General features: G+C 32.3%; 2 protein-coding genes across 3 annotated transcripts; both read left to right on the forward strand.

The window, feature by feature from the left end:
• The first annotated feature begins 275 nt into the window (after nucleotides 1-275).
• On the forward strand, nucleotides 276-10,315 carry LOC122593672 (protein SENSITIVE TO UV 2). Its single transcript, XM_043766114.1, has 12 exons — nucleotides 276-641; nucleotides 1,094-1,132; nucleotides 1,671-1,789; nucleotides 3,396-3,448; nucleotides 4,011-4,354; nucleotides 6,037-6,105; nucleotides 6,283-6,365; nucleotides 6,975-7,304; nucleotides 7,733-7,839; nucleotides 8,320-8,489; nucleotides 9,192-9,388; nucleotides 9,795-10,315. The coding sequence occupies exons 1-12, from the start codon at nucleotides 276-278 to the stop codon at nucleotides 10,063-10,065; spliced, it is 2,148 nt and encodes a 715-aa protein (XP_043622049.1). The 3' UTR covers nucleotides 10,066-10,315.
• An 8,070-nt stretch (nucleotides 10,316-18,385) lies between these two features.
• On the forward strand, nucleotides 18,386-24,703 carry LOC122579821 (secretory carrier-associated membrane protein 4). 2 transcript variants are annotated; one of them, XM_043752059.1, is made up of 12 exons: nucleotides 18,386-18,603; nucleotides 20,200-20,313; nucleotides 20,398-20,460; nucleotides 20,659-20,692; nucleotides 20,783-20,905; nucleotides 21,011-21,073; nucleotides 21,162-21,255; nucleotides 22,663-22,708; nucleotides 22,800-22,867; nucleotides 23,062-23,110; nucleotides 24,203-24,268; nucleotides 24,365-24,703. In XM_043752059.1, the coding sequence occupies exons 1-12, from the start codon at nucleotides 18,550-18,552 to the stop codon at nucleotides 24,395-24,397; spliced, it is 807 nt and encodes a 268-aa protein (XP_043607994.1). In that variant the 5' UTR covers nucleotides 18,386-18,549; the 3' UTR covers nucleotides 24,398-24,703. The 2 variants fall into 2 exon arrangements, with proteins under 2 accessions (XP_043607994.1, XP_043608003.1); XM_043752068.1 differs by lacking the exon at nucleotides 18,386-18,603 and adding an exon at nucleotides 18,966-19,057.
• Nucleotides 24,704-25,771: the final 1,068 nt, after the last annotated feature.

Consider the following 25,771-nt stretch of genomic DNA (forward strand, 5'->3'; position numbering starts at 1 on the left):
AATAATAGAAAAGGGGAAGAAAGGAAAAACTGACCATTTTTTATATAAAATTTTCCTGTCAATATTGCCTGAGATTGTGAAGGGAAACTTTTTGTCTCTTCTCTTTTCTTATACTATCTTCTCTTTTCTTTTCATTATAATTAAACTGAGTGAGCAAAGGGGGCAAGCGAGTAGTAAAGTAGGTCTGTATTTGTTTCCCCCCAAAACCATTCTAATCACAAAATCTGTATTTCATTTTAATTCAATCCAAAATCAAATCAAATTAATCAATAAAAATGGAAGACGATCAAGATTTCGAAATGTGGGATGACGAATTCATCGTAAAAGCAATTGAAGCCGCCGAAGCCGTCCCCACCGCAACCACTATGCCACAACTACCACCGCCGCAACCACCACCGCAATTACCACTATGCCGACCACCTATTCAATCACAACCACAGCCACCACAACTATTCCGGCCACCACCGCCGCCGATCAGTTATTCTCCCCCTAGAGAGTTGTCTCAGAGAGTAATAGAAGTCACTACTCATAATCATTTCTTTGATAAGGCTTTCGATTTCCCTAACGCAATTAATGAAACTTTTCGGTTGAATGAAGTCGATAATGATAGTTGGAAACAGAAGGAAATTGATCGCTTGAAGGTTTATATCATTTCATTTGATTACTTATAAATTATTTATCAGTTGATAAAGTAATATTACTGCATTGTGTACATGTGTTTGCGTGGCTAACTGCGCGGTGTGGCCTAGTGTAATATCTTTTTTAATTTATATGTTTTCGGCTTATCAAATTTCGTTTATGCATTTATCAAAATTTAAAATTTGTTGCTATTGTGATTGTATTTATGTGACCTCCCATAACTTGTAATCCGGTAACACTGATACGACACTTGTTTTGATGACCCCGCAACTTATATGGAGGCCATGCCAATTGCCATGTCAACAAAAAGTACTGATTACTTGATGAAGTGGTGCTAACTGGATGAATATAATTGCAATGCGTTGAAAATTTGATATAAGAAAAAAGACGGTTAGAAAGTTGGATACATTTTGGTGTGTTTGGTCCTATTTTGATTTGATTTTTTTTTTTGCAGGACGAGCTGGGGAGAGTGTCGAAACAGCTAACTAACTTGGTATGTTTTGTTTTAGTTCTTATTTTTCTTATTGTGTATAAATACGTATAAAGTATGTTCTTGAATCTTGATTAAAGTTTATGTACCATAGACTAGTTAACATTCCAACATGTATAGTTTTGAAATCATATGAAAACGAGTGGAAGTTGAAATCAGCTCATGTGCGTGTTCCTACCACTGATCTCAGAATGGTACAGTTACTAGTTAGGATGACTAGAGTAGGACATGTTGAGATGATTGGATTGTCTGCTTCGTGTTTGTGGTTAAGCTCTTTTCAGGGTTCTTGTTTTGTTTGGATGTCACATGGGAATTCGTATGTGGGATCATTGTTATACCTAACGCTAAACAGTAAACATTATACATATTGTTATATACGGTATTATTCTTCAAAAGGCTTCGCATATATGCATGTTACAAAATTTCTGGCTTATAACAGTTGATCTTTTCAAGTGCCAGTTGTGGAACTGTAGTGCATGTTATATCTTGAATTTCATACATCTGATGGAGTGGTAATTAATAATTGATTATCTATTGCCAGGAACAAGAGTGTTTGGAGCTTAGGAAGGATAGAGAGAAGAAGGAGAAGCATTATAGATCGGTTTTTCCAGTAAATGGATCTATAGAGGCAGGAGCTTTACCAACAAAAACGCCAAATCTGTGAGTAATAGCGGTTTCTTTCATCATGCTATAAGCATCTTCATAGTTAAGCTATCAACTCTTCATGATGGGTTTGTGAAACATACAAAATAGATCTAAATTTTGTTGCTCTATGTCCGCCTTAATGCATTGCTATCCATGTGTCATAATGCTATCCATATATTTTATAAGGGATTCTATTCGGGTTATAGTATTTTGCAAAACTTTTACACAAAGCTGGCTGGATCAGTTGGTTTACAATAATCTATTTCAACTCTTGGCGGCGATAGTGCTTGAGTTTTGTTCCTGTGTGTAACCTCATTCTCTATACATCTAAGCTGTTTACTATTTATTATACTTAAACAATAATGCATATCTACAGTACCTACAACTATATATAGTTGGACAATATTTTAGTTATAAAAAATTGCAAGACTATATTTAACAATTATTGTATAGTATTTTTTTTAATTTGTAATTACATTTATATACCATTAGTCGAAATCCTTGACATATTTTGTAGAGTAAGACGAGATCACACACTTAATTTAAGTTGGCGATTAAAAAGTTACTTTTTTTTTGCTTATTGAATTCTAAAAAATTTAGCCTACCAAACTTTAAATACTTTATAATCAAATTCCCCCCTCCAAAAATTTTGTTCAACTTCCACCAGGGTTGTCTCTCTACAGTGATATAGATTCTTTAAGTTTCTTGATGCAGCTTAATGGGGCTATCTTCATACTGTTCAATTCTAAAGTGCGTATCTAATATGAATTTAATTTGATTTACCACCTCCATTCATGGATTTTGCCCATCATCCTTTTTTTGAATTTTTTCTGGCCTAGAATATTTTATATGGTCCTCTACCTTCTCACAGCTTTATTTGTCATATGTCTCAATTCAAGCTTGCCTTCGCACTTGAACTCAAACTCATCAAGTTTCCCTAAGTTTAACCGTACTTGAGTACGAACTCAACTGTTGAAAGCTCGACATGTGTGCAGGGGTAGCTGGAATTTTAACTATTTGGAAATCTATGACTTTTTGTATAAAATGACTTGATAAGGAAAAGCTGCAAGTGGTGTGTGTTTGTGACTGTTGTCAAGTACTCAAATCACCAAAAGAGCAATGTACTTGTGGGAAATAGACTTTATGTGTCAAGTTTGTTTAATATCTTAACTTGAGAGCTTAGTTATTAGGAAATGAGTCCTATTGTGCTTGTGCTGGTCACAAGGCAATGTTTTTTTTTTAAGATTTTTTTTCAACTTATGTAGAAATTTAATCACTTAATTTACTAAACTTTATGTAAATCCTATAGATTACTTCTTTTTTTGGCACGGGCATATTTGATACACGTAGAATAACCAACCATGTCTTGTTAAATTATAGAGGAAACATGAAGCTGTATCAATTGGTGATACATTTTTCACGTCAGTTATGGCTTTGTAAATGCTTGTTCTTTAGGCAAACAGGATCATGTCATGTCTATTTACTTTGCAACACTGCAGATGAATTACAAGGTTATAACAATTTGACTTAGCTGATGTTATGGTGTGTGCGTTTTATATATTTTTTTTTGTACTACGATTGCATTCCACTGTTTTGATATTTACACTAGTTAATGTGGCAGGAAATCTAAAGATCTTATTGAAGACAATTCTGTCATTCTTCTCAGGGCTAAAGGTACTCAGATCAAATAATCTGTATAGCTCTATGAATTTAGTGGACCAATTGTTAGTTGGAGATGCACTTTACAGTATGTATTTTGTAGAAGTTTTAACATGTAAAGTGAAATGTCGACGTGTTTACGTATAATGGGTAGAAAGTTCGGTCTCTACTAGAAATAATCTATTATGGGTCAATTTTGGTCTTGTGTTATACTGCTATCTCTAGCAGGAGACACAGTAAGCAAGAAAAGTATAAGGATACAGAGAAAACTGGTAGGAAGTTGCCAATGCTCTATTTGTTTTGCAGAAAAGTCAAATCATTTTAATTATAAGGTTTAGATTATTATTGAAAAATGTATATATGAAGATATCATATTTACATGTTTTGATTTTTTAACCTACCTGACATGACCTGATCCATCAACTAATGCAATTCACCTGTTATGTCCCTTTGGCCAATCACTCCTGACGTAGATTTACATGGTTTAATTTCTTCTTGTTTCCGATTGTCTTTTCATTAGTTTTTGTTAATATAATTTTGATTTGTTATTTACCTGGAGTTCCTTTATTTTGATTAGGCAAGGCGGTGGGGGTTCAGACTGATGAACATGCCTTGTCAAATGATGAGCATGCCAAACCGACTGATGACCATGCCTTGTTGATGGACTCGACAATACGGAAGAATGTATTCGTTTCAAGAAAGTTGGCTGGTTTTTGGGATTCGCGAAGTTACCAACAACCAAAAAGTAACCTTGTTTCTAAGTTGTTGGTGGCCTGTGAAGCAGACTTACAGTTCCTTTTTGGATACTTAGGTCTAAACGTATCATCTAAGGAGACTACAAAAACGGACATGGCTCCAAAACATGGCATTCAGGCTCTTGAAGCTGCAAAAGTGTCTCAATTCTACTTAACATTAACAAAGGTAGGTATTAGTTTATACTTTTTTTTTATTCCTGGCTTTTTGAGAGGTTATATTTGGTAGGATTGGTGTAGAATAGTATAAATGTTTTAGATTTCACGCTTAGTAGTATTTGTTGAAGGTAGCTTTTCCAGTGATTTCCAATCATACATGAATTTATTTAGTTTTGTCTGATTATGTATGATACTCGTGATCCCTCACATATTTAGACCGTGATTCCTGGTTTAGTCTTCAATTAGTGGTTCTAGCAACTTATGTTATTCTGGCCTTTTGCTTTTGTTATATTTTGAGTTTTGAATTATCTGAGTTTGATCCTGTTTAAGTTCGAAATCCTTGTGAAGTAGCCTTATTCATCGTCATATTTTATGTTGTCTTAGAACTGGCAAATTTCTACATAAGATGCCTCCATAGGTATTCTTGCTCAAAATTTTCCCAAATAACATGAAAGCTGCTCATTTTAATTCAAAAACTCTTATGTTCTGTATGAGATTTGGCTGAAAAGTGACAATAAATTTTCTACTTTCCCCACTTAATTAAAATGATTTTCTGACTGATATATGATGGAGTGAATTAATAATTTCTTACTCAAGCTGTTACATGATCTGCATTTTAAATCATGTGGCTATCAATATTGCACTCTTTTATGAATGGCTAATTTCATACCTTCTCCAGTTCACCCCATGGTTGCAGTTAAATCTAGTTACTGCTTGAAGGCTTGGCACATGATATTCAATTCTACATATTCATTTACATTGGCTAAAGTCCGGATTGAAATGCAAATTTGATCTCGGAGCTTGAAAAGTTATTTTTTGAAATTGATAGCCTTGAGATGTAACATAGTTATATTTTTTATGAAACTAGCTTTATATGAGCTCGATCCAAAACCATGCACCAAAATTTGACTGTACGTAAAGTCATAAATACAGTATAAACACATTAACGGGGATGAGAACTACTTGGATAACAATTTGTGGCAAAATTCTTATCAGTGCTAACTTAAGTGGTTATACTTTTGGAGCTCACATTTGTATACTTAGGTCGATAAAATGTAAGTAGATTGAGAGCTCGAGTTGCCTGATTGATGATCAACCCATTTGCAACTACAGGTATGCTGTATAAGTGGATGACACTATTTTGTTCAGCAATTTATCTAAAATCAGTTATGTGTCATGCACATGACTAATTTAGGCGATACGGATCAGTGGACATGGCCACATGGGTGGACTGAAAATGGTATAAGATCTTGGTTGAAGGAACAATGGAACAAAGATAAAAGCTAAGCAATGAAATACACTGGCTCGAAGAGCAATCATATAAGATATATTGAATTCATTGTCCTATGTTAATTTCATTGTCCTATGTTAATTTCCTTGTCCTGTTGCCAGATGATGTGCCTTAGCTTGGTTATCGAGATTGTGCTGGCTTATTTAATTCTGGTTAAATTAGTGGGCTAACAACTTTACTGTATTCCTTTTCTGTGGTGGACGCTTCTTAATGATCCATGATTTTAGACTTTTACTCCATGCCACATTAATGTCACTCTATTCTTTTTTGTACATTATCAATTTTATCATATTGTTCAATTTATTGTATATTCTTTAGTGAAGTATGCATGAATTATTATTCTTATAACATGTGCAAATATGTTTCTTTGCTGAATATTGTAACAATGATCACATGTGCAGATTAGTTATGATATACGAGGATTGGGTGATTTTTTAGCAGCTTTGTCTGACCTCTGTTGTCTTCAAAATGTGAGTATAATACAAACCCTAGCACACCAGAATATCAAATGTTAATCAGAGAGGCTAATCATCTTATTTTCGTTGTGCATTGTTATTATGAAAAATTAATTTTCATTAGGATTTGATTGCCGTTATTCTTCTTATTTGCATTATCTTTGCTTAATAAATCAATGTTTTGTTCAACAGATGACTGTTGCTCATAGTTCTCTTTGCGTACTGCATGTGGTTTTGAAAAATATACTGAGTATGGAAAACAGATTACGCAGCAGGTATATTTTCTCGATCCTAAGAATATGGCGTGCATATGTTTATGTTTAATAAGTTACTATTACTTCTTTTTGTTAATTCTCCCTTGGTTGGTCTCTTTGTGGACTTCTTGTTTGTTTGATTCATGTTTTTGTTTTTGAGTAATTCTAGATCTACAAACATTTTACAAACGGTTTTTGTTTAATAAGACGTTTGGATGTGCATTTTGAAAGTAATTATGTGACTTAGAATAATACGGTGTAATCACATGGGTAACTGGGAGATAGTGTTTGGATGTTCCTTTTGTTGTCTGAATTTGCAATAATTAGATAATCGGTTGTTTGAGTGCTTGACCAATTCTGATTATTTAAGCATTTAACCCATAAATGAACCAACACGAACATTCTTGTGAAAAAAGGATACACATCTTATGAGATGGGAGTACAAAAGCTGGAAATTAGGTTAAAGTAAGCTGTAAACACAAAGAGAATCTATCTAATTTTCTTTAAATTCCTCAGTCTATTTATTGCTTTTTCAAAGGTCCTGTTTTATCGTATTTATTTTTTGTTTTGGGTCGTGATGATCTCTGCCTTATGAACTCTGATTTGATCTCTCCAGTGTACTGTGCTCAGGGACAATGTCATTATTAATGACCCTTCCAACGTGAATAGAAGCTCCGAAAAACATACTGAAATGGGACATCTGCTGTGTGAGATTACCCAAGAGACTACTAATTCACATCATTCGGTTCTCACAAAGTTGATAGGTGCTACAACGATTTGGAATGAGGACACCTTGAGGGATGAATCCTTGCCATTGATTTCTCATTCGAAATGGTTTTCTTTTTTTAAAATGATGAATCAAGTTGCCACACAACATAGAGAAGAAATTATAAGAGTGGAGGCAATTTCTATTATGAATATTCTTCTTTTGAGAACTGATGCTTATGCGGAAAGGAAGATGTAAGTTTCATTGGCTGTTTGATAGATGCGGCAAGATGGATGGGTGGGTTATGTGTCGGGTCAGAAATGTTTCGGGTCAAAATGGGAATTTTGTTGGGCCAGGTTGACACGGAATTTTTTTTGTTGTACTAAAAAGGAACTCTTGAAAGAGTTAGCATGTCACATATTTATCAATTTGAAGTTAAGAATATACTTTTTTTAGTAAAGTGATTTAGGTGGATTTATGCATTGAAAGTATGCTTTGGGCGACTTTGGACCCATGTAACCTTCCTATCAAGTTGTTTTTTTCGTTTACCCGTTAATTATAAATAATAACCTGAATTAATTTACAAGTAAAAATAGGTTCGAAATTGCCACTCTGCAATTTAGGTTGTCGCAATTTGTTATACCCTTCCTTACATTCACTCTGTTAATTTTACTCAAGGTAGGTATGGAGAGGTAGCAGTGTTTCAAAGTATCTCTCAGCTGTTACGAAAAGAAGCTGGGCTTGGTGTGCAAAAACAAACCGTATATCTTCTCTATCTCCTGCTAAATTGTAAGATCATCTTTCTATTTCTACTTAATCGTTGAAATTTTAATAGAGTGAGCTTCCTTTACTTCGTTTTTTAGGTAAGTCGACTTTCATATCGTAGGCATTCTCTGATGCACCATATTTATTTTTTCCCTTAGTCCTAGATCTGTTTATATACCGTATGTCTTATATACGACGAGTATACTTTGGTGCTAAAGTTGTGAAAGATTTATCCCTGACTCGAAGTACATTTTATATATTTATATACATATAATGATTGCATTCTTAGATGTCATCTTTGGAGTAATGTATTAGAAAATCGTTGGTGATTTAATTATCATGGTATGATTCTTTGAGATAATGTTAATAGTTAATGTTAATCTTATATAGTTTTTATCTATTGTTTTAGGACGTTTCTTGTTTTTAAATGATTTTGTGATATTAATTCTTCACTGAAAACAATTGAGTTACGTTTTTATAATAGAAATTTGTTTTCATGTAAAGGTCCAAGCTTAATGTCGATGTTCTGCTCCTCTTGTAAAGAAGAGGGGACAAGTGCTGGAGTCCCAACCACGAGTGCTGAAACTCCTCTTACATCTCACTGTTCAGGTGCTATACTAGAAGGCTTAGCTGATTGTTTAGCTTGTCCTGATAATGGTGCATTGACAACCTTGGTAAGCTATGCTAATACCTGATACTATCTGATCTTTAGTCTATATCTTTGCATATGTGCCAGAGGTGGCAAAATGATCTGGTTAGATGGGTTGGATAACTGGTCAAATCGTTCAAATTGTTATGCTGAACAAAAAGTTATATTATATATATAACTAATGTGTTCAAGTTTCAGTTCAAATATGATTAAAAAAGTTATATTCTTTCGATATTAGTCTAATCTTTTGAATAAATTAATTTTGGTTTGTTAGTAGTTAAAACTTAAAAGTACACTTGGGATGACTTCGGAGTTTGGACTCAATAGATCCATTAGGCTCGTTTACTTTTACGTTATATTGTTATTTAACCTCTTTGGTTTGTTAAATATTAATTACAACACGTCAACACTTAACTGAAACGACACATTCATATGTAAGTTGGTCGGATATTATAAATGTCATATCAAATAATCTTTTTTTAGCCTTCTCTAGACTCTAGTTAACTAGTTAATGTCCTTTTAAATTAATCTTATCATAATTTAAGTTTTAATATGATTGCTATAATACCAAGTAACCAAACTCTGAATTCCTCACGATAGCCAGCACATCTTCTGTAGGCTAGAAAGAGACTGATACTAAACCAATGACATCAAGTGCGTCAACCGCAACCGGAAGGAACTTATTTTATGAAAGCTGTTGTTTAGTTAATTATTTTATACCATTTAGGTTTTAAAACTTCAGCGGAAGGCCATCATTCTGCTGGCTCTCTTGGCATCATCAGGGAGACTTGGCTTCGAAGTTTTGCTGGGAAGTAATCTTCCAAAAAGGACCAATTTTCTTCATTTGATTCTGCAGATTGTCGCGTCTGAAATTGATGTAGAAGCATCTGAGAGTATTCAACCCTCTGATGCTTTCAAAGAAAGGTAATTCAGTGTTTACCAACTTTGTTTCCGATGTATTTAGAGGTGGAAAAATGGGTGCATCTTGATAGGTGATGAGTACAATGTAATGTTTTTGTACATGGGGGTTTGATCTGAAACACCCCTGGACCTTTTAGGAGATTTATACGCCTTTATTTGAACAGTAGTATATTTTTGTTTTTTAACTTATATTGATTTATAAGATTTATTTTTAGTTAGTTGAACCTGTTTAACCTGAATCAACCTAAATAATGCATAACCTGTTTAACCTGTTTTCTTTGAAGCTAATTGTTTCGATTCTCCCTTGAAAAATAAAACATAACCAGAATCGACCTAAAGCCTAGGTAAATGGGTTCTAATTCGTGATCTCTAGGGTTCCCGTTGTTGACATTTGTTTTCATTATTGCAGAACATTGCTAATTCGTGAGGCGCTCATCCTTTTAAATAGACTTGCATCTCATTCCCAATACTCGATACCAGTATTACGCGTTCTTACAAATCCAAGTGGCATGGCCTGCTTGGCGGTTGACATTGCTCACAGAGTATCCAGACAAGACAAATGGCAGTTGCAGTCTGACACCAAGACCAAGCAGACTAGGGAATCAGAGGTTGTTGATTTAGCTCGGAGGTTCAAAAAAACTCTGTTCACTTTCTTAGAAGATACTACATCACAAAAATAAAAACTTCTAGGAGGCTTTTGGTAGTACAAGATATTAGAACGGAATGGAATTGTAATAGAGAATGAGAATGGAGAGAAGGGAAGCAACCTGTAAAGTTGCCAGGAAGTTTCTTTTGCATTTTTGGAAACACGTTTTGACTCTTCGCACGCTCTATTCATTACCACTGTTGTAACCTTTGTACTCATTGTATGTAGAAGGCATTGTATATATGTAAATGAAAGGTTGCAATTCGAGCCACCATTGACCTGAATGTTGTAGTTTGAGAAAGGTTACTTCTCTATGTTATCAAATTGGATTACATTGCTATGTGTCAGTGTCATTAGACACGGCTGACAAAGGAGAAAATCACATTTTTCATCCTTCAACTTGATACATTTTGCACTTTTCATCTCTAAAGTGAAAAAATAGCAAAAAAATCCCCTAAAGTTGACACTTTTTTCACTTTTAGTCCCTGCAATAACGGTGTTAGTTTTTCTCCGTTAAAGTTGCCAATGTTCGTTAGTTGTTTTTATTTTTTTGTCACTTTTCGTCCTTTCCTTTAATCAATTTTTTTTAATTTTTGAAAATGTCAAAACTACCTAGCTATGTCAACGAATCTTAAAAAAAACTATTGATTGAGTAGAGTTGTTAACAAATAATACAAAGAAAACACGAATATCTATGAACACATGATGATTTATTGAACGAGAAAATTACATAAAATACAATTAACACGATAAATAAATAAAATTAAACACATAATATGTCATCTCTACCAATAAATATTCATACTTTTAGTATTATTAAAATTAGTATTATATTCTTATCATCATATTTAATAAAACATATATATGTAAATTATTTTTCTAACATTTTTTATTATTGAACTTTATAAACTATCAAACCAACTCATAGTTATACAATAATTCTTTTGTTAAGTATATTGTGATATTTATATAATAAATATATTTTGAAAGTATATATATATAAAATATATATAATACTATATTATAAAGGAACACCCTTTTTTTTGAAATTCTCAAAAGATGAATTGAAGTACCTAAATTGCCTCTATTTTTTATTCATTAATTTAAACATTTCTACCTAATATACCTATAATACCCTTAAATCTCAACTACTCATTTTTTTCTCTCTTCTCAAATATCAACCACTCATTTTTTTCTCTCTCCTCCATAAATCATTTTATTTCTCTAATTTATTCAAGATCTTTTATCTCAAAAACCGTATATCGATAAATTATAAAAATTGTATGGGTGTTCTTAAAATTTCGTACTCTTTCAAAAGAGATGTCATTCGATATACTTTCGACGAATTTTCAAATTCGAGGGGGTACGACTAAGGCATTTGGCTATCACACTCTATGCCCTATCACCTCTTATTATCTACCACCCCACCATCTTACCGCTGTAACGCGCGTGCACTATCTCTCGTAAATTATAATATGTTTCTTACTCTACTTTCAAATTCGGTTTATACACCATCAGGCGGTTTTTTGAAATTCTCAAAACGAAAAAAAGTGAATAAAATGGGAAGGAGAAAAATGAACAAAAAAACTAATGAACGTTGGAAACTTAACGGAGAAAAACTAACATTGTTATCGCGGGGACGAAAAGGGAAAAAAGTGTCAAGTTTAAGGTTTTTTTTGCTATTTTTTCACTTTAAGGACGAAAAGTGCAAAACGTGTCAAGTTCAGTGACAAAAAATGTAATTTTTTCCTGATAAATATATTCGCTTTTGTGGTAATTTTGATAAAAGCAAATTTGTATGGACCAAACTTTGACCATTCTTACATCATAAAACTTGTTGATGATCATAATAGAGCAGTTAGATAAATGCGTGACCAACACTGAATCTCATTATTTTATACGTAACGGTCTTTCATTTTTCATTCACTATTAATACTACAAAAACTAAAAAATTTGTTATAAACAAAAATACAAAACTAATATACACATACACAAAAATATGACATTAAATACCATTACTCGTATCCATTATCTGTTATTATATAAACCCACCCTCCACATAATCTCTCATTTTCCTTCATATATATCAAACCATACCCACCTACCCACCTATACATCCACCGTCAAGTTCAAGTGATTTGAAAATCAAAATCAAACCAACCCAAAAATTATAAATAACCCAACCCAAAGATTATCGGTCAAAGAAGTAATTTTTTCTGATTTTTTTCGTCCTAATCGCCCTTCTCTTGCAACATACACAATCATTTCGAAATCACTTTCTATGTTTAAATAAATTAAAGATCTAAATCAGATCTGGTCAAACAAAGGGATGATTTTGGTCCTTAGCACCCGATTTTATATTGAAACCTTAGGGTAAACATCAACTCCAATGAAATCCGACGAAATATTCTCTATTGAGATTGCCCTCAACAACCTGTTAACCACCAACATGTCTACACTCTACAATTACAATCGCTTTTTGGGTTTGGTTTAGAGCCCGCAAAAAGATGATATAAAATTTTTCCGACCATGATTTCGCCGTAAAACAAAAAAACCTTTATGGTTTCGGTCTTTGATTAATCATTTGTTCTCGAGCCATTTGATTGCATGCGAAACTGCATCAGTTGGTATCAGAGGTCAAGCTATTTCAAATGACGTAAGAGAACTAAATGAAGAAGGTAAGTTTGGCATTCAATGGTATAATGGTGGGGAAAAAAAGCCACTTTGCTTTATAATGAAATAAAGAATATATAAATCCATACCACAAAAATTTACCAAAAGAAAAAATAGAAGGAAAAAAAAGAAGTAAAAACTCATTCTTTCACATAATCTCTTACTTCATACATATTCAAACACACTCACCTACCCACATATCCATCCACCATCAAGTTTAGTGATTGGAAAGTCAAGATCAATCCAACCCAAATTTCATAATTAACCCTAAACAAGATTATCTGTCATGGGTTTTTCCTGACTTTTTTTTTTTGTTCTAATTGTCCTTCTCTCCGTTGCACACCTGTCTTACTTCTTTCTTTTCTCCATTCAGATCAAAACAAGAGATACACAATCATTACACTTAAAAGCACTTTCTATATTTAAATAAATTGAAGATCCAAAACAGATTTGGTCAAACAAAGGGACGATTTTGGTTCTTAGCTCCCGATTTTAGATTGAAACCTCATGGTAAACATCAGCTCCAATGAAATCCGACGAAATATTCTCTAATGAGATTGCCCCCAACAACCTGTCAACCACCAACATGTCTACAGTTACAATCTCCTTTTGGGTTTGGTTTAGAACCCGCAAAAAGATGATATAAAATTTTTCCGACCATGATTTCGCCGTAAAACAAGAAAACCTTTATGGTTTCGGCCTTTGATTAATCATTTGTTCTCGATCCATTTAATTGCATGGTGAAAAAAAAATTCACTTTGCTTTATAATGGAATAAAGATTATATAAATCCACACCACAAAAATTTACCAAAAGATAAAATAGAAGGAAAAAAGGTAAACACATATTTCTGATCATGATTTTGCCGTTTAAAAAGGTATCTCACTTCCATATATTTTTGATAAACACATATTTCTGTAAGTTTAATTTTTATTTTCAATAAATAATTTGCTAGATATTATGATGCAATGGGACCCGTAAAACTAGAAATTATATCTTATTATTTTATTTTAAATTTATCTCTTTATCTCTTTATTTTATTATTTATCTTTTTCTTTTATATATTTGATTTAGTTGACAATTCCTAGTTTGTTTCCTATTATAGTAGGCTTAGGATCTACTTAAAGGGTCTTTGGTTATTGTAAAAGGCAATTGAATATTATTAAGTTTATGTGAAAATTGGCGTTTTGTCAAGAAAGCTTTATGGTTTCGGTCTTTGAATCATTTGTTCTCAAGCTATTTGATTGCATGCGAAACTGCATCCGTTGGTATCAGAGCTCAAGTTATTTCAAATGATCAAATGACGTAAGAGAACTAATGATGAATTAAAGACATAACTGAACCAAAGGGTTCTAAGAACACAAGTTGCCGACGACTCTACTATGTGTTGTCACATATTCTTTCATTCAACATAAGATTAAAAGGAAGAAAAAACCTTCGTGTCATCTTACATGTAATTTCCATTGTTCTTTGATCCAAATATAATGTCACGTCAGTATGTACATCAATTGTATTTATCTTGTCTTGAGTTATACCGTACATTGAGTAATTAACTTTTGAAATGTCATGTCATGAAAAAGGAAAGAAACTTTATATGTTATTTTCAGTTGAACATTAAAGTCTTGCTTTATATTGTTAAAATGACATGTCATGAAAAAGGAAAGAAACTTTTTCTGTTAACATTAAAGTTGTGCTTTATATTGTTAAAATGATATGTCATGGAAAAAGAATGAAACTTTTTCTGTTATATTCAGCTAAATATTTAAACCTTGCTTATTAACATTTAAAACTCATTAAGACGCAAATTTTTGTTACAAGGGTAAACATTAAGCTTTTTTTTAAAGTGATGAAAAACCCTAATTTTGTATGTCTGTTCATCGTTCGTCCTATTAAATATATTACTTGTCACTATATGCCAACATAATACTTAAGTTTTCATTTTTTATTAAGATATAATAAATAACAGTTTTTGTCTTGATTATTTAAAGTTTAAACATTTATCAACATGTTATTATAAACTTTTAAATTATATATATCCTTCACAAGTAAAAGTATATACCAAAACTATTATTCAGTTTGGTTACAAAAAATACTCTTACATGATTTATCCAAAAAAACATATAAATACTTTATCTTGATGTAAGGTGATAGTAACATTTAAAAATCATATTAACAATGTTTTGATTGTTTGAGATAATTAAAAATGTGGCAAGGGGTTACGCTTGTAAATAATACTTGATTTGGGTATATATTTAACGTGCTTTAAAAAATCGTATCTTTTCGTATAAAAAAATCCACTGATAAATGTACAACTATTTAATGCATTTTAACAAAAGCCCATACGGCTTCGTTTTGAAAAACCTACATTTGGAACATATCAAATAAATCAAATTTTGTTTGTAAAGAATATCTTGTCCTTTCATTACAAAAAATCATACATGGTTTAATACACACGCAATATGGCTATCATTTGATTGGATTGGTTTCAAGTAAATTATAAATATCAGTGGTCATTTTTATTTTATAAAATTGATGTTGAATATTGTGTAATAATTTCCCAAATCACTTCAAGTTAAAGTAGGTTTTAAATTTTTTTTGTTAATGTGAAAGAACTCCACACTTTTGACTCTAAATCAAGTTATATTATAATATGCGTTGAACATCTATACTAGTCTAAACTAAACAGAAAACATTATTTTTTGTGATCATTTAATAAAAATTAATTATCATCCACGGTATCTATTATTAAATAATGCAAACTTTTATGATATTTAAATATTATCTTTGAACGAAGTTAACCAAGTATCAAGTCACCAAGACATATATTATACTTACGATTATGTTTTAGACTAGTGGAATTGTTTTTCATTTTTAATAGATAATTTTTTGTTTCAATTTAAAAGAATATTTTGATGAAAATAGATTTTTAAACTTATCGCCTTAGGTTATGTTTATTATTTCTCTTAAAGTTATAACACCATAAAATCTTCATCACCTAAGCAAATCTCCATTTTGGAAGTAGAGGGAGCATGTTTACATGGTATAAAGAATGTCTAAACAAAGGTTACATGAACAAGCTATTTCATTTACACATGATGATTTTCTAATTTGTGCCTTAATGCCACATGTAAAGTTATAGTTGATGTCTCAATATCTTTTTGGGAAATAAAAGTTTGACTTTTATAAGAAGAAACTTACATTTTTTCGAATTTAAGAATGATGGTACACAAGTTAAAAAAATCATATATACACATGCGCCCACAACTCTATTGTATCGATACATATTCACTTTTTAGTGTTCTAATCGACTCAATCCAAACATTGAAATGTGGTGTAAAACCAAATACGCTTAAACGTATTGTGAGTTATCCCTGGTACCGGACAAAGTGGGCGACAACACAAAACATCAACCAAGCAAGGGGCACCAATTTCCTAATATATCTTATCTATATAAACATAGCACACTGTTGACGTTTTTCTTCAAGTATGAGATCAAATGGGAAAGAAATACGAGACGAGATGGTTTGATTTGGAGATAAAGTTTAATGATGAAGTTATTGAAAGAGAAATATGTGTTGTCGTCGGAGATCTCTATTATGTTGTTATCGTGAGCTAAAAGTAGATGGAAATGGGAATCCAATAAAAATGTGGGGGATGGGGGTAGATAATGTATAAAGAATGTTGGATCAACCTATATGGATAATCTTTGCTACTTTTTAATAAAAATTTATTGGAAAAATGAAATTAATATTTTTTGCAACTTCGATTTAATTTGTACTGTAGGTTGGACCAGTAATAAAATGGTTCGTCATTTTGAGTTTGTTTCGTATTTTAAGAGAAGTTTTATTTGTTTTGTAGGAGATAATTAGTGTTAATTGTATTAGTTTGATCGATATTATCAAAGTTAATTAGATAAGAAGTATGTAAATTTTAGAACTTGATAGAATTTTTTCTCATATTCTATTATTAGTTAACTATTATCAATATCAAACAATTTTGTATATAAACTGCTCGATCTCGATTATGGTAGAAAACACATATGATGAATATAATGAAAATCGAAATCCTTTTGAAGAAACAATGAGTAAAGAGAGGTTGAATTGCTGGTTGACTACTTCAATATTGAAAAAACGCATATAATGAAGACAATAGGTTACAAGTTTATATTATCTTTTTATGCTCGTACAAAATAAAACAACTTTTTACTAACTTCATGTAGCTATATTTCAAATTTCGTTTCTTAAAAACCAAAAACTAACATAAAAATAAGTCGATTAACTTGACTACAATTTAGGTCTCTAAAAGATAATGGGTAATCTTTTTAATGTTTAAGAGGGCCCTGACCACAGAGGTAGACAAACTTAACTAACTACATTAAACAATTAATTTATCGTGTTTAACAAAATATATCTATATATATATAAAACAGAAACCTTAATTCATAATTAGAAAAATATGGAATCTTAGATGAAGTTTAACTTTTACTTAGAGCCATTAGATCAAATGATGATGTCATATACCTTATTTAACTCTTTTAGATTTAATTTTATTTTAATAAATTTAAATTATTATTATTTCTTTATTTAAGTTTGTAGACATTAATAATTAATGTTTTTAATATTATAATTATGAAAACTAATATTTTTATATTTTACAACATTTTTTATCTTTAAAATTAAATTTTATTTTTTTCCAATAAATTTTTTTTAATGTAATACGTTAATATTAATTATATTTTTTTATAATATTTTTATCATATAACGAATAAAATTTGGTTATAAGGTTTTTTGTATAGAATTTTTATCATATATCGTTTTTATTTAGATCAATGTTTTGAAAACCGAACCATATGTCAAACCGGTCTTCTTAATAAAAAAAACTAAAAAAATAAATATAGAGTTTATAATAAGCTATCTCAATTATATATCAAAAAATAATCGTGTGAAAATTACAATGATATTTTGCATAATATTAGCTTAGATTAACACAACATGCGATATATGGATTGATCATTAAATTGCTTAGTAATTTTAGTATATAATTAAATTATTTAAGCAAAACTTTAAAGCACAAGTACAATGACAATGCAGACATATCCGGATGAATGAAAGACATCCAAAGAAACAAAAACCTTACTTGGCGAGTCCTCTAATAGATGATGTATCAATTTATTAACTGTCTGGTCTGTTAACCGGAATTTAAACGACCACTGATATAACTTCATTTTTTTTCGGGGGTTTAATTCTTAAATGGTTATATATTTGTCAACTGATATAATATTATATAAATTTAACATGTCATTAATTATACTCCCTCCGTTCTAATTTAAATGTCACGTTGACTAACTTTGACCGTAAATAACTTTGTTTGTGTCATGTAACACTTGATATAAAATATATGAATGAATTGAGTTTTTAATGTACTTTTCGTTCATATAAGTTTTATCAACTACTATATAGTACAAACAAAGTTATTTACGGTCAAAGTTAGTCAACGTGACATTTAAATTGGGATGGAGGGAGTATATGTTTCCCGCATATTACGCGGGTAGTTAAACCAATAGAAACAAAATAATCGCTCGATTTAACTCAAAAGAATATGACAGAATTGAAGTCAGATACATAAATACAGCCAAAATTGAGGGACCAAATCATATAAAATACCATCCATCCCGCTTTACACACAGATAAACACACCCACACTCAATATACACACACACTTACGAGATACAGATATAGATACACAAATATAACCAAATCACACTTTTCGGAACTTATTTTCGCACAATTTTTTGCGTCTTATCTATCCACACACACACACACACAGAAAGAAGTCAAAATCCAGCCATGAATCGCCGTGAAGATCCGAATCCTTTTGAAGAAGATGTCAATCCTTTTTCGGTAACTCTAGATCTACCTATTTTTATGCTTTTAATTTAGGTTTTCTGTTATTTTTGGATATATATATATGTATGTATCTATGCTCACACACAATATTCTGTTAGTTTAATACCAATGTGTGTTCTGCATGTCGATTTATGGCGATTTTGTGTAATTATAATGTAGATCTGAGATTACTACTGACTTAGTGAATCGGCTGTATATAATGTATAGATACAGACAGCATTGTGAATGTGTAGTTTGCTGATTTGGAACTGGTTGAGATGATTTTTTTTTTGTATGAGTTGAATTTTTATGTTCTTTGTGAGGATTAGTTAGCGGATTTATATGGAAGCGTTGCCGGTTTGCGGATTTGTAGATTATTGCTGAAATTTAGGTTGTGGACTTGTGGCGGAGGGATGCTCCGGATTTGGTTATTTTTAGAAATTAATGATCGAACTGGATTTATGATATGGTATGTTGCATATTTATGATATTAAAGTAATAAAAAAAACGGATTCATATTCGGATATAAAAATATAGATATTAAACATTATCAAACAAGACGAATGTCGCTATTATTTAGGATTTATATTTTCTGGACCTTTCTACACCTTTAACATTGAAAATTCGAATTGGACTAAACAAGCATTAATTTGTTATTATATAGATCCATATTCATAATAGCATTTCATTTTATAAAAATTAAATTCTCCAGGTTTTGAAGTTTGTGACACAAGCTTACATATGTATACTAGTCAAATAGGCCTGTGGGTTGCACGGATCTTGTTCGGATTGTTATAGATGGGCTCGAGTGAAAGTCCTAGGGGTGAAGCCCGGTAGTTTTACTTTTAAACACTTCAAAACTTTTAATAACTTCAATTAAACAGGCACATAGATTCTTTAATAATTTAACTACTTCAACTGTTTCGAACTAAGCTTACTATAATATGCAAGGTTGGGTAAATATGGCAAAATAAGCGGTTCGGGTTGGCTAATGGGTCACATAACAAACCTGGTTGAATGGGTTCACTTCAATTGGGGTCGAGTCAAGTTGAGCCAAGGGTTCTAAAGTTCTAAAGCCAAATGTAAACATCTATTTGTTTCATTTGTCTATCTGGTATATGTATGTGCGTTTTGTTAGCATCAACACAAGGACTAAAGAGTTCAATACATGAGAATACGGGTATCCCTGCAATTAAAAATAAAGTATATTATGCACTTGCAAAATTATGATTGAAATCAACTTCTTGATCTTTGGATAACCATTGCCGAAAAATATTACATGTGCTGTACACATTCTTGAGGCATATGCGCTGAGTTATAGCCTAGACTGGATGAAGATATACTTCTCACAACAGAGTTTAATTTTAGGCCATGTTTAAAGAATCCAGCCTCTGTCTGAAGTTCATGTACTAAAATTTGATCTCTTTTTGTCTGGTATGCTTGGAGTTAAGGCCTATTGCCCTATTGTCACTTGTGAAATAACTGGGTCCACATATACTTTTTAAAATGGAGTTTGATGTCTAACCATGATTAAAGAATGCAATATAGATTTTTCGTACTGTAATTTGATCTACTTTGTTGCCATCTCAACATATTATCACCTGATTGCAGAACGGCAATGCCGCTCCTGAATCAAAATCCCGCATTCCTCAGATGGTTGCTAGTACTTTTGGTTTTGGTCAAAAGCATGATGCAACTGTTGATATACCATTGGATTCAATGAATGTAAGTTGATATGTATTTCCAATATTAGTTTCTTTGAAGTCTGTATTGGGATGCTTACTTTACCTGGTGGTGTATATGTTCCAGGATCCAAAGAAAAAAGCAACAGAACTTTCAAATTGGGAATCTGACTTGAAGAGACGGGAAAAGGTTGGTTTCACAGTTATCATAATCGTACTTAGCTGTTATCTGCCTTGCTAGTATGTCATTTCCTTTTATCTTTGTGGGTAAGGCAAACTGTGTTTTTATCAATGTGATACTATCCAATATTGCTACTAGTTTGTGTTGTACTTATCTACTCTGCATTCTAGAATGGTTTGAATTTACATATAACCTTGTATCGTACAGGACATTAAACGAAGAGAAGAGGCTGTTGCTGGTGGTGAGTAGTGCTATTTAGTATCATCGCTTGAACTTTATTTTTGTTAACAGTGACACATTTAAACATCACTCTCATTCCATGTGAAAACAGCTGCCATTCCCACGGATGATAGGAACTGGCCTCCATTTTTTCCAATAATCCATCATGATATAGCCAATGAGATACCAGTTCATGCTCAAAAGTTGCAGTATTTGGCTTTTGCAAGTTGGTTAGGTACGAATTTCATGTCTTACTAGTTAATTTATTGAATGCTATATCTAGTGAGAAATTTGATTCCGTGATCTGCAATTCCTTTGGCATTAACACTTTTTTATGCAGGCATAGTTCTCTGCCTGACATTTAACGTCATAGCGGTGATCGTCTGTTGGATCAAAGGCGGTGGTAAGTTTATACATTCTTTTATGATGCTTAAACTGGTGTTAAGAACCCCAATGTCAAGTTCTGAGCTTCTATACCTTACCATGTCCAGGTGTGAAGATCTTTTTCCTTGCAACAATCTATGCACTCCTTGGAGTACCCCTTTCCTATGTATTATGGTACCGACCACTCTATCGTGCAATGAGGTATTTTTTTATTGAGCAAGCTCTTATATTTTTCTTTTCTAAAAGTAAGTTTAAGTGATTTGCTATTTTCTATACTAAGGTAGCAAGTCAATAGCTATAGGGCTCTAAATGCATTTCGAACATGATATGGTCATCTCGTATCATCTTTATTTGCCAAAATAAGCGGGATTGGGGAGGGTCACTATCAGGTAAAATGGGTAATTCTTTGGAACAGGTGAAAAAGGAGCAGGTTGATTGACCCAAAACACTTTGTTTCTCCTAAACTCACATTTTTTAATGTATATAACTGGGTAGTTTATTATCTTAATGATGGCATAGTTTTTCTTTGCATAAATTAATCAAGGGTTTGTATACATCAGTACATGTTGTGCCTGTTTTAACCTGTTTGACCTGTTTTCTCGCAAATTCATTCTGCTTTCATTTGTTGCCTTGTTGGATATAGAATGTAACCGAAATTGACCTGTTCACAAGTAAATAGGTTGAATTTGCTCACTCTAGTATCCACTCAAGTGGACGTTATCCTTTATATGCCAAAGCGGATATGTATGCAACCGTATTTGTCTGGCGGAGATTAGGGTTGATATCCTACATTTCACACATACTGATATACCTACAAAAAGTTGCCAACTAGGACCTTATGAACGCTAGGATGTTAAGGAAGATCTTTTTCCTACGCTACAATGTATGTTGTTAACATAGATCATGAGTTAATGTTCAAAAAAAAGTATTGTTTGGTCCAATTGAGTGGCTTGTTCAGGAGTTATTTTTGCTGAGTAACCGTCATCGGTGACTTGCAGCTGCGAATATTATTAGTAGGGGTTCAGTACTTCAGTTATCTTTTCATCTAGTACTCATCTTAGATTGTGATTTACAAATTTCTTGCATCATAGTTCTTCCAGTTGTCCCCTCTTTCCCGGATCGATTGTTTTAGACACACTGAGAATTGGATGATAAGATGGAGGTGAGGCTTTTAATTTGATATTAAGAATTTAAGCATGTGTTTTGGACGTTTCTGCTGAGGTGTACAGGTTAAATATCAGTACAATCTGAGGATCAATTTTGCCATTGAAAAGTTAATTAAGTTGGATTTGTATCAGATTCCTTAGAATTTTTCCTTTTCACATATCCTTGTAATATTAAAAATGGGTTACTTCTTGATTAAAAATGTCACTGTGTTCTCTCCAAAAAGCAAATAAATCAAATATGAAAATAGCAACAAAAAGAAATCGTCAAAACTAGTATGAAATAACAAAATATCTACTTTTTTGGTTGCAATGACTGCTCACTGTTTTCTCCTCCATTTCCCTTTTTTAACATTTATGCATTCCCTTTATTATATAAACTTGTTTGAGTGATAGCAGGAAGTTGGTCGTAACTATAAGCCTTTTATGTTTTTTGATTTTGCAGGACTGACAGTGCTTTGAAATTTGGTTGGTTTTTCTTGTTCTACTTGGTAAGCTGCTACTGAGAACCCATATCAGCTCTTTTGGTGGTTGATTTAAAATAGCCCGTTCCATATAATCTAAATTCATTTCGTTTTGCAGCTCCATCTTGGCTTTTGTATATTTGCTGCTATCGCTCCTCCAATAGTCTTTCATGGGAAGTCATTGACGTAAGCTCTCTATCTTAACTTCAAAGTAGCTGTCACTACTGCATGTTTATATCGTAAAACAATTTTTCATTTGTTTCTTTTTTATTGGTAACACACTGATTCATACTCAGTTTATTACATTAAATCATTTATTCATTTGTATGTATGCGTTTGAGGCGCGTCTTCTAATTTTAGTCTACCTGTTTTCAATATAGGGGTATTCTAGCTGCAATTGATGTCTTTTCTGACCATGCACTAGCGGGGGTAAGCCCTAAACCAAGCATGCATTGTATATCTATGATTACTGATTTACTGTCATAATAAACGGCCAAAAGGCCTAACTCAAGTACATGATGATTGATGAGTTTGGATAGCTCAACTACTTGCGCTCATTAGGTTTAGGGGATAATAATAGGGGTATTTTTTCTTGAGTATCTTTCTGGAAGCAGTCTTTCTACCCTCAGGTAGATGTATGACTATGACTGTCTACATCCCCCCTCCCCGGGCACCCCATCTGGCAGGATTGGGTGTCATTGTTGTTGGGGCATGAATTCCTTTCTAGTCTGTATGTATATGCATGTGTGTTCTAAAAGGGAAAGATTATACTATTACCATATCCCGTTGCTTACATTCCACGCCAAACCAGTAAGATTGCCTTGAATGGTTTCACAAGTCGTAAATCTTTTTATGTGATAGAGAAAAGGTGCTTGGTTTGTGAAATCTGATTGATTAACATTCGGTCATGATGAATTGGAAAATGTGGTTTGAAGTGCCGAAGTGGTTATAATATATAACTTTAAGATCTAGGACTCTATGGAAGGTACCAAAACAATTTTATATCAAGTGACAATATATTAATCTCCAAAAAATTTTACCTTCCAAGTCTTTTTGACATGTAAAAGTTCTGCATATCTCTGTGCTTCTATATGAGATAGTTATTTGATGGATTAGTCGTCTACTAAACCTTGTAAGTCAAATTTTTCATCTTATTTGAAATAGAGGGAAGAATAGTTTGAGTATGCCATCGTGTGCTTATTTGTGGAATTTTCTGAATTTCAAGACTGGTTGAGTATAGATTTCAACATCCACTGTAGACATTGTAGTTTTCTATATTACGAGTAGACCAAGCTTTTTTGATACTTCATAGAAACAAAAGCATATTGCTCGACAACAATGTTACACTGTGCAAAATGAACAGTAATTTTTGTGTATCTCCTAAGTAGAATTGATAGAAAGTAGCTTGGCAATTTGCATTCAGCCCATGTGACACGTGTTTCTGATTTTCACATTCTGTAAGTCGGTATGACAGTTATGCCTTGGTAATCACAAATAACAATTAATTTATTGCTCATGCAGATCTTCTATATGGTTGGATTTGGATTATTCTGTTTAGAATCACTTCTAAGCTTCTGGGTACTCCAGGTCAGAGAATATACTTCTTTTCAGCTCATTTATTTCTTTTATTGTTTTTTATTGTTAAATTTGCATCAATGCTTTTTTATTGTTCGGTTTCTCCAGAAAGTTTACATGTATTTCCGTGGAAACAAGTGATGCTAGTCTATGATGCTGCCTCCTGTGAGTTGGTTTTATACCTATATGTGAAGTACCAGTAGTTGAGTTAAAATGCCGTATCTCCACTAGTGGCGGCTTGGCTTGTTACGTGGAGGGTTTTGCTCATTTGTCATGTTAGAAAGTATATGTGTAATTGATTATAGGAACATGAAATGTTACAGCTTTACTCTAGATTGCATTTTGATTCTATAGGGTTTTATTTTTCACATGCACGTTGTGTTATTTCATTCGTTTAAGTATACCTAAATTTGCCTGATGAGTGAAACAGTGTTGTCTTTCATCTAATTTTCTCTCATCCAAATCTTTTAGGTAAATGGAATTGTTTTATGTAACTATCGCCTAACCGAATATTAATGGTGGCTTGGGTGTCTTTCCGTTCACTTCATGCAAAATCAACTTTTTTTTTTTTTGAATTGTCCTTTCATTCTTGTAACTTCAGATGAAGTTTATTAAATTGCTGTCAAAAACAAATACTTTTGGCCCCAAAACTAGGAGTTGCCAGTTTCTGATGAGATCTTTGAATCACCCAGTTTAACTTTTGAACATTTTTTGTTTTAAATTATTACTTTTGGAATTTGAATCAATGTTTTACCTTTTGTATCTTACATGTTCACGTCAACTTTAAATTTAGACAGATTTTCCAGAGTAATGCTATAATACTAGAAAAAATGATGAACCAAAGAAATGACTATTTTTCTCAGTTTTAATCCACCCAGAACTGGAACTATACCTTTTGGCATGGACAAAGAGGGATTGCGGGATCCAGTCACACTGATGTAAAATCGAATTCTGATGATGTTACACCTCTAATTGAGCAGAGGATGCAACATAGAATTCTAATATCATGGCAGTGAGATTTCTTTTATAATTCAAGTGCTTAATAAAACGTTTAAATCATCACACATCGAATTCTGATGATGTTACACCTCTAATTGAGCAGAGGATGCAACATAGAATTCTAATTTCATGGCAGTGAGATTTCTTTTATAATTCAAGTGCTTAATAAAACGCTTAAATCATCACACATCGAATTCTGATGATGTTACACCTCTAATTGAGCAGAGGATGCAACATAGAATTCTAATTTCATGGCAGTGAGATTTCTTTTATAATTCAAGTGCTTAATAAAACGTTTAAATCATCACATAATGGAAACCGTTTCTAGGATATTACAAGAAGCAAAACATCCCTGTTAACAGGCTTGTTGAAAATCAAGGAGAAAACACAAAGGTATTGAGAACTAAGAACCCAATAGTTTTACTTGAGCAAGTTCCAAGCATACAATCAACTCTTATTTCTTTCTATACGCCAATATGCAGATATTATCTTTCTTTTAGTTGCGGAGTTGGCGGT

This window comes from Erigeron canadensis, chromosome 1, assembly GCF_010389155.1.
Source record: "Erigeron canadensis isolate Cc75 chromosome 1, C_canadensis_v1, whole genome shotgun sequence".
Taxonomy (NCBI): Eukaryota; Viridiplantae; Streptophyta; class Magnoliopsida; order Asterales; family Asteraceae; genus Erigeron; species Erigeron canadensis.

Bases quoted from the DNA above. Each gene is read 5' to 3' on its own strand.
- LOC122593672 (XM_043766114.1), top strand. From the start codon at position 276: ATGGAAGACGATCAAGATTTCGAAATGTGGGATGACGAATTCATCGTA. The intron at 4,355-6,036 runs GTAGGTATTAGT...TCACATGTGCAG, and splicing joins TCTACTTAACATTAACAAAG to ATTAGTTATGATATACGAGG. The intron at 6,366-6,974 runs GTATATTTTCTC...TACTGTGCTCAG, and splicing joins GAAAACAGATTACGCAGCAG to GGACAATGTCATTATTAATG.
- LOC122579821 (XM_043752059.1), top strand. From the start codon at position 18,550: ATGAATCGCCGTGAAGATCCGAATCCTTTTGAAGAAGATGTCAATCCT. The intron at 18,604-20,199 runs GTAACTCTAGAT...ACCTGATTGCAG, and splicing joins AAGATGTCAATCCTTTTTCG to AACGGCAATGCCGCTCCTGA. The intron at 21,074-21,161 runs GTAAGTTTATAC...TACCATGTCCAG, and splicing joins CTGTTGGATCAAAGGCGGTG to GTGTGAAGATCTTTTTCCTT.